At 36.5% G+C, this 18,542-nt stretch overlaps 2 protein-coding genes across 5 annotated transcripts; both read left to right on the top strand.

Moving 5' to 3' along the window:
- The first annotated feature begins 3,570 nt into the window (after positions 1-3,570).
- On the top strand, positions 3,571-6,630 carry LOC137729807 (aspartic proteinase NANA, chloroplast). The gene is made up of 2 exons (XM_068468842.2): positions 3,571-4,498; positions 5,646-6,630. The coding sequence occupies exons 1-2, from the start codon at positions 3,813-3,815 to the stop codon at positions 6,478-6,480; spliced, it is 1,521 nt and encodes a 506-aa protein (XP_068324943.2). The 5' UTR covers positions 3,571-3,812; the 3' UTR covers positions 6,481-6,630.
- A 7,578-nt stretch (positions 6,631-14,208) lies between these two features.
- LOC137728782 (YTH domain-containing protein ECT4) lies at positions 14,209-18,372 on the top strand. 4 transcript variants are annotated; one of them, XM_088678554.1, is made up of 10 exons: positions 14,209-14,334; positions 14,764-14,805; positions 14,910-14,986; positions 15,297-15,450; positions 15,534-15,595; positions 15,748-16,161; positions 16,242-16,775; positions 16,903-17,115; positions 17,206-17,358; positions 17,797-18,372. In XM_088678554.1, the coding sequence occupies exons 2-10, from the start codon at positions 14,769-14,771 to the stop codon at positions 17,830-17,832; spliced, it is 1,680 nt and encodes a 559-aa protein (XP_088534680.1). In that variant the 5' UTR covers positions 14,209-14,334; positions 14,764-14,768; the 3' UTR covers positions 17,833-18,372. The 4 variants fall into 4 exon arrangements, with proteins under 4 accessions (XP_088534680.1, XP_088534681.1, XP_068323647.2 ...); XM_088678555.1 differs by having other exon boundaries at positions 14,283-14,334; positions 17,800-18,372; XM_068467546.2 differs by having other exon boundaries at positions 14,333-14,805; positions 17,800-18,372.
- The last annotated feature ends 170 nt before the right edge of the window (positions 18,373-18,542 follow it).

Raw genomic sequence — 18,542 nt, 5'->3', positions numbered from 1 at the left:
CCCATGCTGCAACACATCAGAGCACATGAGGTCTGCTGTCAAGGAATATTGCAGCTACGTGCAGTATTCCTTGTGTCCAGGTTACTGTCCTCCCTGCTGTCCATGAGTCAGCAATCACATGTCCACTATAGTTGTAATGATGGCAGGCACTTTAGAGTTTAAACATGAGCTGGAATCTTGTAACTCGGACTTAGTCTAACAATGATATTGTGGAAAAATGGAACAAATGGTACGTGGAGTCATTTAGTCAATTACCACCTAAGTTTAAATTTTGAATTCTAAACAATTTGGAGTTTTAGGTATCAAACCGTAAATGTATTCAGTTTAGGTGGTAATTGCACAAATATGAAAAAGTCCACGAGCCATTTGTGGAATTTTATTTCCAAGATATAGTAAGGCTAGGCATTTACATATAAGGTAGACAGGACATGAATACACATCAACCATATTCCCATATCCTTCATTAGAAAATTGTGTGGTGGGAAAATGAAAATGAAAATAATATTAGAAACAAAGAGAGGAAATGAAAATGAAAATAATTTTAAAAACAAAGAGACAGATGAAATTAGAAGTTGGGGTTTTTTTTTTTTTTTTCGTTTTTTTTTTAATGAACAAACGATAGTATGTACCACTAAGGGTGGAGAAGTGAGTTAAACCTTACAATGGGCTTGCCATAATAATGAGGTTCAACTTCACCTTTGGCAAGAATCGAATCTAAAATCTCTCACTTACAAAGTAAACATGAATACTAGTAGATCGTAGTACTAAATGGTAAATCATAAGTTTTTATTTGGTCAAACGAAAGATTTATTAGATTAAATGTTAGATTAGGAAGTCGGTTTCGAACCTATGCCGTGATGCAAGAACAATACTTCTCTCCACCAATGTGGTAGAGGGCCACTTGCAGTGGCAAATCAAAAGTTGGGTTAAAGGCAAAATACTATATATATCCCCAACTCAAAAAATAAAGGTGCCCCCCTTTATGGTCTTCCAACCTCTCACACTTTAATTGTCACGCCCCAAAAAGGGGCACATAACAGTGCCACGCTCTATTAGTAATGCAATACTATAGTGTTAAAATCCAACATTGTAGCACTACATTTCTAATAGAACGTAAGGCTATTTGAGGGGGAATAAAATAATTTATTTTTAAGCAGTACGGAAGTGAAAATCATTTTGGTAAAATGAAAAATAAAATGGCAACTGAATTTGGATAAAATTTTTACATAGGAAAAGAACTTCACAATCTACAACAAAACCAAAGACTTTAAGGTAATTATCATACTAAACCAACTCTTTAGTACGATTTGGAAAGTACAAATGGCTGAGTTTGGCTACAAAAGATTCCTTCAAGACGGTGAGGCAATGAACAATCGAGAAGTTGACAAATAACAAACAACGCTAGTCCCAACTTTAGTCCAGATCGTCTATTTGTAGGTGCATCGATCCTGTAATAAAGTAGGGGTGAGCATCACAAATGTCCATCGCTCCCCCTCAGGGAATCCACCCCAGCTAGGTTTGAAAATAGTATACGACACTATATATACTATAGGAAAATGATTGCTGCACAACAAAAGCTTTGTTTATGTGACATGTCACATCGCCTAGGGGAGTGGATCATGTAAGCCTTATATGTATATTCTCATCTCTACCTAGCACAAGGCCTTGTGGGAGCTCACTAGTTTTGAGTTCCATCGGAACTTCGAAGTTAAGCGAGTTCGCGCGAGAGCAATCCCTGTATGGGTGACCCACTAGCAAGTTCTCATGTGAGTTCCCAGAAACAAAACCATGAGGGCATGGTCCGAGCCCAAAGCGGACAATATTATGCTACGGTGGAGTCGAGCTCGGGATATGGTGGGCGCCCGGGCCGGGATGTGACAGTTTAGTTTTGAAAATAGATTGTATACTCATAGAATTTCCTTTTAAAATAAAGTAGGGATCCCAATAAATTGCTACATGCCTGATGACCAGTCCAATGACCAACTACCCCCTTACCTGGACCAACTCCGAACGAATATACTTATCGTAAGGTGTAGAGAGAATGTCCTTTAATGCTCTACCCTTAGATATCCAAGTACCTCTCCTAGAAAGGTAGCGGTACTAATCCCTTCGTAGTAGCCCCTCCGGAGGTTTAGGGGATCCAAACCCAAGCGGTCGCTATGCTCTCTTCACTCTCAAGTCATCACCTTAATTTGTAGCATAAAACAACATGCATATCATGATATAAAATAAAACCATTTTTCCTCATGGTTTTATCACAACAAAATCTATGCAGCTTTCATAGGCATTCGTATATTTACATATACATACATGCACAAAGTTCCATAACTAGGGTAAGTGAGGATCGCCCTACCTAGTCTCCAAGCCAAGCAAGCATTATTCCTTATCAATACCTCAATTAAACGCAAGCACCACGAGTAATTTAGAATCCCTTGTTCAACAATTACAATATATCACTATATGTCATATATAATGACTAAACTTTATTCCCATAACAACAACTATTTTCGTAGTTCAATCCCTGGTATGAAACCAGTGGCTTTGAGGTTTGTTTTCCTAGAAATTCAACATATCATTCAAGCCAAAACATAATCCATCAATAGTACAACTCACTTTTTTCCATACAAACGTCCTTTAAAGACCAAATTTGATGAATTTTGAGTCAAACATCAAATTTCTCTAAATCTCATCCATATGAAACTTGTACAAAATCCCAGAAATCTGATCATGTACGTAAATTTTTACCTTAATATCTCATAAATTGTTGTCCAGTCATCAAATAGGCTTCAAAACCCTCAATTCCAAAGCTAAAACGAAGATCCACGTCACTATCACGTACTTGAACAAGCTCTTTAATTGCCATGTACTTCTTCCATTCTCTTTTTGATTCTCTCTCTATATACATATATAATGTATAAGAACTAAACCTATGTATATAGCATAAGTTCAAAACATGTTTGCATGCACTTGCATGTCAAACTCTCATAATTTCTCTCGGCAATGGCTTAACTTGCATGCTATCTCCATCTCTCTCTCCTACAAGAGCTCACATGCTGCATGCTTCGTCATTTCCAAAAACAATGGAGCAGGAAAGCTCCCATTTATACTACAAATGAGGCAGCTAACGCTAGCCTCTAATTGGACCAAATGGACAGCGGAAAGTGATAAGTTTGCTCATGGATGACTTAAGCCATTAATTCGACAGCTCCTACTATATAACCATGAGTCATACACACACATGTTGACTGCATGTTAACTCACGGCCACCTCCAGCTTAATGCATGCAAATAATAAGCCACCTCCTGCTTTAGTGAAGCCAGCTCATACTTTAGTACCAGCCATTATTTGCTGCCATGTGTCAAAGTCAGCCATTCTTTGGTTGCCACATGATGTTCTCCAATCCGTCAGATTTAAAATTTCATTGTAAATTTGTTTGAGCTCCGAAAATTAATCTAAAAGATGCAACGAGCTCATAATCTCGTTCACTTTCATCTTTTTATCTCAAAATAATCTTTGAACTCATGTAAAATTATCACCCATTTAAAATGAACTATAAATTGTAAAATTCGTAGGTACTCCAAAATTCATAAAAACACTTCTAAAATTTCAGGGTCTCACATTAATCTCTCTGGTTGTCAATTAACACCCGACAAATTAGGCCTCAACTGCAAAACCAGAAACCCCAGCCTCACACTTGCTCCCTTCCCAAAAATATAAAATCTATTTTTAGCTTTCTTCCCGTTTCTCCTCTCCTGTTTATATACACTCCCATATTTACAATTTTTTCATCTGAGTTTTGTTTCATTTTCCTGATGGCGAAGGTGAAGCAAAATTCAACCCTTTTCATCATTTTCCTCCTCTTGGTAATCCAAGGCTTCGTGTTCGTTCATGCATTCAGCGGGGCAAGTCAGGGAAACGCCTTGAAGCTCAAGCTAATCCACAGGTACTCTCCACATTATAATGGCCTGCATGAGGATGAGAAGCCTAAAACCCAGCAGGAGCTCTTCAGGTTGCTCCACAGCCATGACGTTGTCCGCCATCAAATGATGTCACACAGAAGGCAACAACATGAAGAAGAAGAAGAAGAAGAAGAAAGCCTTCGTGATGATCAAGGGATACTTTTAAACAGCAGCGGGAGCACGACGAGGCGGATGGCGTCGGAAAAAAGAGGCTCCATGGCAATGCCGATAAGTTCGGGTTGGGATTACGGTTCCGGGATATACCTGGTGAAAATTAAAATCGGAACGCCGCCACAAAGGTTCATGTTGGCCGCGGATACCGGCAGTGACTTGACGTGGGTAAACTGCCGATATCGTTGCGGAAAACGGTGCGGCACGCACAAAGGAAGGTTGCAACGCAAGACGATTTTCCATGCAGATCGTTCTTCTTCCTTTAAATCTGTACCGTGTTCTTCTAATTTGTGCAGGGATGGTCTGTCGGGTATGTTTTCTCTCAACCAATGCCCCAACCCATCGAGCCCTTGCAAATATGATTTCTCGTACGTACGCTTGCTTCTCAATTTTCCCATTTTTCTGCTTATTGCTTCTTTGTTTTTGTTTATGAAATGTCAAATTGAAGAATCCAGTTTCCAGTTTAGGATCAGTCCAAAAATTTGGTTCAAAAATGGGATAAGAGAATATCTTAATAGATGTATGATTAGACACTAATTATTGTGTGTGCTACTAGAACATGATTTAACGAATATTCTCATGCTATGCTAACGGACTAATTATACTCCGTGACTGTGTGTTAGTATCATACACTATATTTTTGTGAAGATTATTTAAAATTGAAATGGAAATGGAAGAGAAAATCCAAACCAGAAGTAGCTGGAACATGTGTCTTTTCTGAGGTATATACGTCCATTTCGTTTTTAAAGCCGACCTAAAATTGTTAGCTAGGCAACTTGTCTTTATTGAAGTTGGTTTTAGTTGTAAAACAATATACTAAATAATAAAGTCGGCATAGACAGAAATTACATGGTCCTGTGTTGTCCAGGGGTTTTATAGGGTCTTTTGTTTAGCATCATCATCTTCGTCCCCATTGTTGTTCATGGACCATTTTGCTATGGTTAAAGGATAACTAGGATTTTTCCAAAACTCAGAAATCAACACAGAATTAGTTAAAAAATTTAACAAGTCTCTATGCACAATCAGATACAATTGTGGGGTACCCCAAATTCATCAACTGCAGAAGATGTACGCGCTGCGTTTTACCTACATCCAGCACAAGATTTAAATGGCACTTATTGTAAGTAGTTGAGAGTCACATGACGCACATTTTTGTACCGAACACATAAGTTTGTTCTCTTTTGGATGTGATTGCGGCTGTAATAGGCAGCAAATGCCAATCTTAATACGACTCACATGCGATAGCTTGATCTACATTGTTGGTATGTTTCTGGCGGTCATAATTTTTTAAAAGATGTTCGGAGATTTGGCTGTTGGATATCTTAAATCCTAAATCTTATCACTCCATTTCTTTATATACCTCTCCAGGTCAGAATGAGATTGAAAGTGCAGGAAAGTGCTAACCTAATATACATTATCAGTTCATAACCTAATAACAACTCAATCTAAACATATTTATGAATGACCAGCAACTTAATTTGTTTTCTTTTTTTTGGCACAATGCTATTTTGTTAGGTACCTAGACGGGACACATGCTTTTGGGTTGTTTGCCAATGAGACTGTATGGGTAAGCATGGCAAGTGATAGGAGAACCAAACTGGAAAATGTCATAGTTGGTTGCACAGACCGCACCAAGGGCGGTGGAGGGACCGGAAGCATTAGAGATAGAGATGGTATATTGGGTTTGGGCTTTGGCAGGAACTCATTCACTACAAAAGCTGCCTCAAACTTTGGTGGCAAGTTTTCTTATTGCCTGGTTGATCAGCAAAGCCCCAGAAACGTCTCAAGTTATCTTACATTTGGTGGCCACAAACCAGCTATATTGCATAAACAAATGAGGTACACAAAGCTGGTTGTAGGTAACTCCGATGACAAGGGGTCGTTCTATGGCGTAAATGTGAAGGGAATCTCAGTTGGGGGGAAAATGTTAGAGATACCACCTCGTGTGTGGGACGAAAATCTTAAAGGTGGAACCATTGTTGATTCAGGCACAAGCCTCACACTTCTGAGAAGGCCGGCATATAACGCTGTCATGGATGTAATGACAAGGGCTTTGTCGAAATTGAAAAAAGTGCCAGCAGATGGAGACCCTTTTGAGTTTTGCTTCAGTCCTAAGGGATTCAACGAGTCTTTAGTGCCTAAATTTGCAATTCACTTTGCAGATGGAGCTAAATTTGAGCCACCAGTGAAGGCCTATGCTCTTAATGTAGCTGTCGGGGCGATGTGTCTAGGGTTTGTGCCAATTAAAGTTGGTCCCTCAATTATTGGTAGCATTATGCAGCAACACCATTTGTGGGAATTTGACTTGGGGAGGAGGACACTGGGTTTTACTCCCTCCCCCTGCACTTAGGATTTTGTTCAAATACTGGAATTAATTGGATTGACCATATTCTTGTAATAATTCTATTTCTTCCCATATACAATTGTGTATGAAACTCATTACAATTCTTCTGATGACGTCTTGTACTTGATCATAAATCATAATTGGGGTTTCATCCAATTGCTTCACATTCCATTCTTTTCTTTCTCATCGTAATCGTATATCTCTTATCAATTCTACAATATATCTTTTGTACATCCAGGTTAGTGACCAATTAACTATTGGTGTATTGCATTATCTCGCTTTGTAATACTAAAAGAAATTTTAAATTCAAATTCTTGTTTCTGTTACTAATAACAATGGGCCAAGTGAAAAATAATGTTGACACTAATGGACGTTGATAATATAATTTCTTGGACATAATCAATATATGTTGGATAATATAACTTGTAGAGTAGAGCAATTTAGAGACAAAATTTCATGATCTGACAACTGCATAGGATCAATAATGCATGCAGTTGCGCTTATCCGCATTGCACATTATTGCTATACACGAAAAGGCTGAGGTAGAGTAAGAAGCCAAAGGCAACTAAGGCAAAGTAGTGCGAGCTTTAACTTGCCTTTGAGAAGAAAATTTCTTGTATTCGCTAGTGCGATCTATATTATGGTCTCATCTAATTTTATATCTCTTTCATCACGCGAAATAATCGATTAATTTAACGAACAAGTATGAATGATTGTGTACATAGGAAAGTGAACAGAGAGTTACAAAGTGTGAATGATTTGCCTTGTCTACCTGAATAATTGAACAAATAATTTTCAGATATTTTGAGTCCAACAAAATATTATAATAGTAGATTCCAAATAATGGTCCACCACGGGAACAGATGCCTCATGTAAATAGCTTGCATATTAGTTAATTAGTTGTGGAGTGAGCTTCTTCTTCTTGTTCCTACAAAACGTGTGAGATACCACTCCTGACGTGCACGCTTCTAATGTGAGGATTAATGTCATTAGTCACCAATCAAACTTTGTTGTTATAAAAGATTGATTGGTTGATTGAGATTTACTTGTCAAGGTGTTCTTTGATCTATAACAGTTTAAAGACAAATCTATTGCGTTAAGCAACTAATCCATATTCCAGAAAGCATAATTGTCTAGATCATGCATGCAATTAATTCAAGTTTTGAGTTTAGATCATCTATTGCGCTAACCTCAAAAATCCTTTTGTCATTAAAATACGTGTGTTTATTTATGAATATACACTATGTCTTCTTTTTTTTTTTAATAAAGTATCATATTTGTTGATGATGATTCTTATTATAAAATGTGGATAGTAATAACATGTCACATGCGATCTACCACACTTAAAATATCTAAAACATAATGGTTGTTGAATTCTTTTACATTCTACACGTTAAAATGTAACATCTATTATCTCAAAATTTAAATTTTGACCAATAATGTGAATTGAAGTTTATAGCTGTAATGGTAAAACACTTTACTTCTTTAAATCTAACGAACACAAAATTCTTTTTGGGAAACAATACTATGCTAAACTTTGAATTGTTCTATCGTAATAATTCTTTTGTAAATTTAGTATGTTATTGTTAGACAATATATTTAGGCCAAATTACTTCTCACACACCCTTTGTTAATTTCTGTCTGTTGATCTTCTTCAATTCATTCGATTCGACGGTCGAAAATTAGAAGGGTGTGTGAGAAGTAAAATGGAATGTGTGGATATCACACCCCTATATTTAAGTTGTCGGATGTGATTCAGATTAAGCACTATTCACATTTATCATATTGTTTCACATGAAATTAACACATACGTATACTAATGTAAAGTTTAGATCGGAAAGTAGTGATCGATGAGAGGGTTTGGAAGGGCATCATGTAAATTTACATAAATGAAGGCGCATCTCCCGCTACCCTAACAACTCTCATCTCTCACTACTTTTATCATTTTGTGGATAATTTGGCCATCATTCTAATAAGAACAAGTACCAATCCATCTATCTAACTATATAAGATGTAAACGTCTATCTAACCCATGTGCATTGAGTGAGGTCAATCTCCAAATTGCTTTATATTTTTTTCACATTAATTTATAAAATCCGCAGGAACTTTGTTGTCGTCTTCTTTATCTCATGCATAGACAACTTGGCTTTCTGAGCAGAGTCGGGAGTTGGACGTGGGAGCAGGTAATTAAGATGATCATACAATTAACTTGAACTCCTCCAGAAGGATAGCGACTAGCACATTGGTATCCATACATACATACCCCCAGAAGAAGTACCAATGTGAAGAGAAACTTTGTATTGTGCTCAGAACATGGGTGATGCACTTTAAACCACGTATCATTATATAAGTGGAGGAAGTTTTATTTGTCAAGTTAATTTTTTAACACAAGTATCTCACAACTCTTATATAATAATAAATAATGTACCACCTTATATTTTGAACACACTGAAAATTTTGTCCAATGAGCAAGTTTGGAATTTTATTGGATTCCTATCACATTGGTAGGAGTCTTTATTTGAAGCTCCTCTATTGGAATGGGTCTTTGATAAAGGTGGGCCTCTTTATTTTGAAGATAAGTTTCGAAATGTTTAGGGTTTGGTAGCGGCTATAGGGAATGCGTTCTTTCCCGAATTTTAATCTGAAAATTTAAATTAGTTTAAAATTGAATATTGTTTATAAAAAGAATAGCAGACTGAGAATGTATTCTTGCAAACCGCAAATTTAGGGTTTTCCTAACACTTTCCGCAATCTCTTCTTAATTTTGACTGATGCATACAACAAGCATTTAATGAGATGAACTTATTAATCAATATAACGTGTAGACATCACTTAATCAATATAACATGTGGACATCATTTGTAATTACAGATACTACACAAATACAGTACAACAATACGATATCCGTAACATTTTATGCCTAAGAATATGAGAGAACATCAAATAAAGGGTTGGAATTGCTCTAAATGTTGTCTCTGAGTTTCATGGTTTGTGCCTGCAAATTTCAAACTTTGTTTGGTGTTGTTACACAAACAAAAGGATGATGAAAGATCAAATATGTTGTGTCACTATGAATGCATCATGTGAAGTTATAAGTCCAGGAACAAAAATTCAGCGTGAGAAAAGAGATGGGCTGAGCCGTCGAGCATTGGGCCTAAAAGTCTAAAAGTGGACTCTCTGGCTTGTAAAACTCTTGGGCTCTTAATTCCAATTTTTCAGCTTAAAATCTAAATAGAGAAAAATCTTAATATATGATAATACCTAACCATTTGATTAGGAAAATATACGTAAAATAAGAGTTCGTTTAAAAATACTTTTAAAATAACTAAAAACATTTTTGATGAAAGTGATTTTGGAACAAGGCACGTCTCCAAACGGGTTATGTCTTTATAGTTAGGAACACCGCAATATCTTGGAGGTCCACTAAACAAAACCTAGTTACAACGTCTTCGAGCTTATTGCCATAAAGTACTTACAGTTTTTCATCCGTCATTGAGTCATACGACGACCTGTGAAGAAAATGTTGCATGTATCGACCAGATCAAGCAATGATACATTAACAAAGTCAACACCAAGTATATTGTGTCCTTCTTGCATCAACATGAGCATAAGAAGATTAAAGTCAAACAGATCTAGTCCCAATACAACATTGCCGACCTCTTCACAAAGTCGTTGGCAAAGTCAATCTTCCAGAAGCTTGTTCGATGAATTGGTATGTGCAGATCTTCTCATTTGCAACACTTGTACTTCTCAGGGGGAACTCAGGGAGAATATCTTGAAGTATAATCACTGAGGTTTTGCTAATGTGACAATGTTTTGACAAAGCACCCACATCGGGATGGTCATACCCTTTTGTATGTTGTCTACTACTTACATCTTGAAGATGTTAAGTATCAACATGTTGCATTAACTCACATTTTTTTTCCTTAAGACTATGAATTATACCCCTTTGGGTTTTGCCATAGCCAGATTTGGTGAGACTTAATCCTACACATGCAAATCCCTATGTGAGACTCACGTGCTCTCTATCAGTGCCTACGAGACAACTTTATTAACTACTTCAACTTTATGGCTAAAGATTTGATAGAACTACTACTTGAGTATTTAAGCACTCAAGGGGGAGTGTTGTAACTAATATTTAATGTAGTGTGGTTGTGTAAATCTTAAGTAAAGTTAAGTTAGGAATCATTCGGAATCTATAAGATCTTTCCCATTAGATTTTGTTTTACTTAGAGGGTAAGTTATTCTCTCTCCTATTACTATAAAGAAATACACTATGCATGATGAATATCACACACAATTTCTCAAACCCTTCTCTTCTCTACGCCGTCCCTCCCTTCTTCTTTCCCTCTAAATTTTAGGCTACAACATATCTCTACTTTTCTATTATTTATAATCAAATCAAAACCACCACCATATTCAACGTATAGGAGCTCTTGCCCATTTGGGGTGCTTAATTTAATTAATATGACAATGCTTATTCATAGAATTGTCTTCTTTCTTTTTTTTTTAATGTTAAATTCATTAATTTGTTTCAACTGACTTAATTTTGCATTTTTTTTCTAAACGATATCGAAGATGATAAAAGTGAAATAAAACTTGTGACGCATAAATGAATGTTATTGGATTACAAGCTCCGGCTAGATGGATCTACTCCTTAGCCAAACAGGTTGTGTTTTCCTTGTGTCTTCATTTTTCAAAGGTCTTATCCAAATTCTGTGGAAACCATATTTTTAATGGTGTAAAATGTATGCAATCCAGATTCAATATTTCAAGTGTTAGTGAAGCAAACACGTGCAAGCCAATCGTGGCACTCCAGGCTCTCCTAAAATATTGGGTTCTTAAAATAAATTGGGGTTGGCCGATGTCAATAGTTTTAAATGGTTGGAATTGGATGGATGGATGGATGGCTGGCTGGGAAGGAACCCTTGCCCACGAAGAAAACTTTTACATGCCCTCTTCTGGTTGGTCCTTCTAGTTCTATACTCTTGCTGTTCAGAAATTTCCAACGCCTTACCCAAATTATTGATACTTCTTTTTCTATTGTTTAAACTATTTTATTTTTATGCTGACGATCAAACTAAATTATTGAACTATTCAAGGTCATTTTGATTTTAAAAAATTTCCTGCGTCCACAATTGTTGAAAAAATATAAAAGCCAAGCCAAATCATTGAGTATGGTGGCACATTTATAGGTGAATCATATCAAAAGTCCAAGTTCCACCATAGTATCTTTAAAAGTTACAAGGACTATAAAAAAATATAATCCAAATCCTTGCAGTGATGCTGCACTTACACCTGCTTGATGCATTTTTTAAATCTTGATCGATCGATGACTTTATTTTTATTATATTTCTTTCTCATTTGCTATTATTGCTATTTTCTAGGTAAGATCGATCGATCTAGAGATATATACATACACACGCCCGCGCACATATATATATTATATCCTAAAAGAAAGAGAGGGTGAGTTTTGTCTCACAATGAGTTAACAATAATTAATGTGGTTCAAACTCGTTCTTTACGAGAATTGAACATAAGACCTCTCACTTACAAGTGAAGACACACGCATATTTTAAGTGTGCATATTTTAACCTAATTTGCAGTTTCCACAATGGTCATTTTTCATTTTGTCAACACAATTATCATGAACTGTATTAGATTATAATTTACATGTCTTGATAAATTTGTTTTTAGAGCAAGTAAAGTTACATTTTCACATTATGTGATGCGAAATTCTATAATGCACTGGTGTATGATGTATTAGACAACTTGATTTGCATGCTAAATTTTAACGGTTAACTTAAACAAAACATCGGTGCATCTCGTATTGTAGAAAACTTTCACGTTGGTGTACAACATGATGTGAAAAATAAGCGATTAGCTTTAGCCGAAGAATCATAGATGGCATCAAATTAGTCTGGTTTAGCAGATAAAAAGGAGCATAAAGGCCAATGATAATGCGCCTGTTATAGGAAGGCATCTCAACGGGGATATGTGGATCTTTGCATTTTGTATATATTTGAATAAATAAGGACGGTAATGCTTGATTAATGTTGGGTTTATTGATACTTTATTTGCTTAACGATGTGATTTGAGTCTAATACAGTTTAGGCACAACTCACTACTAATTAATCATGGTCCATGCAAATTCATGGTCTTTCCCCCTTTAGTCCTATCTACTAAGACCTTTTAAAAATGGTTCAAATTTTCAATAAAGAACTTTTACCTCTTAAAGTGATGTAAAATTCACTTTTGGTCCAACTTAATGATCATACGTGTGTCAAGCTTCACAGTCACATATAATTAAAATCATAACATCAGGATCATCATTAACTTTAAGAAAACTAGGGTCATATCTCTTTATTCGATTAATGATCAATTATAATGTTATTTGATTAATCCTACATTTTTTTGACAAACGATAGCGTTAATGGGTTAAATTGTTAAATGATAGGGAGAGAGAAATCGGTGGAGACTGAAGCTACACCAAAGTATATGAAAAATTACTTTCCGCCACTACGGTAAAGTGTCATCTTCGTGTATAAATGATTTTCAAGACGTCCTAGAACGCTCACAGTATCACCATTAATTACGATATGTTTAAGCATAAGTGATTTTTTTTTTTTTTTTTTGTTGAGAAGATGTACGATATTCATTGATGAAAGAGAGGGAACAAACGTACATAAAAGAGGATAGAGTGCACAACAATGGGCCTCAATAAAAACTTTGCCAGAAATTTCAACCCGGACAAAGAGAAAAAGAGCGTCCCGCACTTATGCAATGTTTATTATGCCCTTTTCCTTTTTTTTTTTTTTTTTTTTTTTGTATCTTTAAATGGGAAAGACATTGTAAATATATATCGGTATTGTTACTTAGTACTACGGTCTAGTGATATTCTTCTTCACTTGTAAGTGAGAGATCTTAGGTTCGATTCTCGTCAAAGGCGAATTTGAACTCCATCGTTGATAGTCCATTGTGAGACTTAACTCACTTCCCCACCCTTAAGTGTAAATAATATCATTTGTTCAAAAAAAAAGTATACACCTGTATTTTGAGCATATTTCTGAAACGCTCTAAAGCGCTCTTAATTAGTATCACCGTTAATTACCAATCTATATTTGCTTAAAGGTTTTTGATGCACAATTCAGTGCATCATGTTTGTTTTATGGAGTTTCTTTCCCAGGTACAATCTTAAGGAACAATTAAAAGAGAATTTGAAGATATTTAAAAACTGGATGAAATAAAAAATGGAGACTGAGGAATGTAGAGACCGTAGAGAGGTGGTGGGTGGGGGAAGAGACGTGAACTAGCATTGGTTTTATAGAGGCCATAATATGTTGAATGGTACTCATTCCACCACGAAAAGAAAACAAGAAGAAGAAGAAAAATAAATAAATGAACGGAGATTTTGAAATAATTGGAATTTTGGGTGACTGCATGGGCTGGTGATGACGCACATGAAAGCTACGTGTATGCACTGCAAATATATTAAAATTACAAAAAATAATTAAAAAAGGCAGCAGCTTCATGCATGATGTAAAAGTTAAAAACTTTAACCCATAAAAGGATGATGGTGGTGATAAAAAATAGAAAGATTCCACAAATAGCCAAAAAAAAAAAACAGTAAACAGAAGTAGAAAGTAGAGCCAGAATAGTATGTCGGCATAATTGCAGAAACAACAATATATCATAAATCTTTAATTAATTAATTTACATATTTAACAAGAATAAGGAGAGGACGTGGAGGCCTCATCACCGTCCATTTGCCATAAATTGTTGATATTGCTGTTGTTGACTTTACTCTGTCTCTGTCTGCTGTAAGCTGTTTGAAGCTCTTTCTTGTTCTTGTTTTCTCAAGTAAAACCATCTCTCTCTCTCTCTCTTTTTTTCCAATTCAAAAATTTTATGTGTCTTCTGTGTTTGTGATTTGGTGATTGTTGTTGGGGTTTGATTGGAATTTGGTTTTGTTTTGGGAAAAAACAAAAAAATCCAAAAGAAAGAAAAAGTGGAAATTAAGGAGTAAAAGCAGCAGCAGAAGAGTAGGATTGTTGGAGTTTTGGGCAGCAGAGATTACAGAGCGCCAATTTTTATCCGGATTTGTTGTGTTGTTACAACGTTAGATGTTTTTGATAGATATAGATAGACAGAGAGACAGATTTTAATATTGTTTGAGGAAACATAGGATTCTCTTCCATAACAAACACACCCCAAAAATATCTTTGTTTTTTTTATTTTTAGTTTGATTTTATTTGATTGATTCAAAGGATTTTCTTTGCCTTTGGAAAGAGGCCATGGCTTCTGCTGCTGCACCTCAAATTCATCACAACTGTATGTAATCTCCTCTTCTTTCTTTTTTATTTTTTTTTTTTCTGAATTTTTTGTTTCTGTGATTGTTTGAGCTTAACTCTTTGATCCTGATTTTGTATAATCAGCTCTTGGAAAAGAGGAGGAAGAAGAGAAAGATTCAAACCCACATGTCCAATCCACAGAATTCTTCAATTCCAATCCGGTATTGGATGCCATAATTTACTTTCACACTCCCTTTTTCTCCTCCTGTTCTTCCTGCTTGTTTCTGTCCCGTCGCTTTATTCAATCAATGTGGCTAGAAACAAGAGGGGAAGTGCAAGACCTTATTTTGTTGCAATAATTATTTGGTTTTTAGGCCTAAAGCTTAGCTTTGTACCTTATATTGAGTTACCATGTTGAATATTTAGATTTCGATGCGTGATTCGTAGATTTTATGTCTGCTTGCTTTATGATCCATGAAAATCTAATTTGTGAATTTGTTTGTTTGTGTGTGTGTGTGTGTGTGTCTTTAGGCTCACAGCAAGGATGGGAGCCCATCTGATACAGCATCATGTATATCGACCGTGGGAGATACAAATGCCAGTGTAAGAAAAAGTGATGCAGATGCGGATTATGAATCCCTGACTTCCTATCCGCCAACTGCATATTACGGATACACATATCCAGGTTTGCAGCAGCTTCTCATAACTACGGTCCATAATTCGTGTTCTTAGACTAGTTTTAACATCTTATCATTACCACGTGCGTAGGTTATGAAATGGAAAACAATGGATACTATGCTGGTGGAACCGGGATGGAGATGCAATATCCAGTAAGTTCCATTATCTAATTCACAATTGCGCACGAAAGACATTGTTATGTATCTGGATTCATATGGCTGTTGATTTCAAATTGCCTTTATATTACTTCTGCTGTGTGCAATTTGTAACAAACTGATCTTATAGTCACTATTGCTCCATTTAGGTCATGCAAGCAGATAATGGATCTTTTGTCTACTTGATGCCAGGATTTCAGCCTGGTTATGATCCCTACTCACCATACATGCCCATTTCTCCAATCGGTAGTGATGGGAAATATGTTGGTCAACAGATGTATCCCTCCCTGAGCCCCGTGTACCAAGCTCCTATTTCCCCTGGATATAACCCTTCTCTTCTTCCTTATGGGGAGTTCGTCCAATCACCCTACTTGTGGGATCCATCTCTTGTTGTTGGAGATGGAACAGTCGGAAGTCCCCACAATGCAGTCTTAGAAACACCGCACTATAAACCTAATTTCTCTTCCCCTAGTCACACTCGTGCTCCACTCTCTAAATCTCCCAAGCCGTTGGATGTTTCATCAGGTTATGGTGCACAAAATCAGTCAAAACCAGCAAACAAGGTAGAGTACTTTTTCTTTGTGCCGGTGGCGTTATATTCTCTTATCTTGGGCAATTTTGATGATTTTTTCAATGATCTTAGGCCTCGCTGCGTCCCCCAAGTCTTCAAACAGAAGCACTAGCGAAAGGTTACTTTCCGGTATCAAAGGTTCCGGTCTATAACCAAGGGGCAGGTGGACTGCTCTATCCAAACAATTCTCCGACTTTACAACCAAATGCAAGGGGCTGGGGTGGCTCTGACAAGTTGAAACCAAGAAGTAAGGCTAATGGCGTTAAGGATATTAATCTATTTAATGAGAAGAACCATGGCCCCAGAACAACCAATCCTAAAGGTGCATTGGTGCCTGGAGCTGACAAGGAGAATGAAAAATCTGATGGCATAGCCTGTGTCATCAGGAAGGATCAATATAACCTCCCCGACTTTCCAACCAAATACAAGCAAGCACTTTTCTTTGTCATCAAATCTTACAGTGAAGATGATATTCATAAAAGCATCAAATACAATGTGTGGGCTAGTACTCCCAATGGAAATAAGAGGTTGGATAGTGCATATCAAGATGCACAAGAGAAGATGGCACAGAAGGGCTACGAGTGTCCCATCTTCCTCTTCTTTTCGGTATGCTGGAGACTTAGACGTTATATTTTTATGCAGGAGTTTCCTACTGCAGACTTTTGGACCTTTGGTCTCTAAAATGATTTACTAATACCATCTTTGCTTCCGTCTGTTTTATGATGCGTTTCAGGTTAATGCTAGTGGTCAGTTTTGTGGAGTAGCTGAGATGATTGGTCGTGTCGACTTCAATAAGAACATGGATTTCTGGCAGCAGGATAAGTGGAATGGTTATTTTCCGGTCAAGTGGCATATCATAAAAGACGTCCCAAACCCACAGTTACGACATATAATACTTGAGAACAACGAGAACAAGCCCGTGACCAATAGTAGAGACACTCAAGAGGTGTGCATAACCAACAAGAAGTTTGATTTTATTGTATTTTTCACTCAGTGTGATCAAGCATAAATCTGAGATTACATTTGTATTTTGCAGGTGAAACTTCTTCAGGGTATCGAAATGCTGAACATTTTTAAAAATCATATGTCAAAGACATCAATACTGGATGACTTTGATTTCTACGAAACCCGCCAGAAAATGATGCAGGAGAAGAGGATCACACAATCTACACCCTACTACGAGCTGCAGGTATGCCGTGACTCTTCCCTTCTCTCGATTCTTTTCGATCAACGAAAATATTTTCTAGTTTTCTAATACCATTGGCATGTTTAAGTAAAGTTCTTGCATACATGCATAAAGGATCAAGAATAAAGCTAGTAACAAAGTGGAGAGTGTTGTGCCATTCAAGTTTTTGAAATAGGGATGACTTTATTCTATTCTTTCAGATAGGATAATAATTACTATATTTTACGGGAATTGATTTCCGCGCTCTCTTCTTTTGTCCCCTGCATTCCTCTCGTTTCTTTAGGCATTGGATTCGATAAATCAAAGGAAAAAAAATATATAGACATAAAGAGGGGAGGAGTGTAGAAGGACAAAGCGGGAGAGTTAAATTTCTTCTTTCGGTTTGCGTGTAATTTGTTTTCGTCGTGGAATGTTAACCAGGAATTGTTATTTATGTTGCAGCAGAAAATGAGTGAGTTAAGTGTCAGTGCTGAGTAGGGGCTTCAGGTTAAAGGCAAAGGAAAGGATGCAAAAATATGGGCATATGACAGATTATAAACCAGAAACTGGAGTCAACGGTTTTCGAGCAGCAGTTAAAATATGTAAATTTGCAGATGAAATTCAAAGGCATAAGAATGAAGAGGTGTCGCTGTTTCCCTTTCAAGTTTCCGTCGAAAAAAAAGGAGGTACGAAATGCTGGTTTTGGAAGCACCTAACGATTCATATGCCTGTGGAATCCAAGTTCTCTCCCTCCTCTGCCTGCATACGTATAGCTTTTGTTCTTCAGCATGAAAGTGTATTTGGTTCTTTGTTTTGTGTTCCCACCTCTTACTTAGTTCTCCTGAAATTCACAATTGTAATTGTAAAAAAGAAAAAAAAGCAAGAAAAAAAATGATAGTTTATTTATGAAAATATTCATACAGCTGAGCGCAATGGCCTTAGAGAATTTATACAGACGACGCTACTTAGTGGTATAAGACATTGTTATTGTTGTAGTTTCCCGTTTTACAGGTATAAAACATTATTATTGTTGTTGTAGTTTCCTGTTTTCTTCCTGTAAATGTAAATGTAAACGGATTAAAAAAAAAAAATTTACGCGCTTTTTTATCGCTTTTTATCGCGTATACAGTGTGACCATACCAAAATCGCAAACAACTAATTTACGCGCTTTTTCACCACAAAAATGTTGAGTGACTCAATCCACTCCG

Source organism: Pyrus communis, chromosome 10 (genome assembly GCF_041283825.1).
Source record: "Pyrus communis isolate YQ-2024b chromosome 10, ASM4128382v1, whole genome shotgun sequence".
Taxonomy (NCBI): domain Eukaryota; kingdom Viridiplantae; phylum Streptophyta; class Magnoliopsida; order Rosales; family Rosaceae; genus Pyrus; species Pyrus communis.
This window is presented reverse-complemented; position numbering and strand designations above follow the sequence as displayed.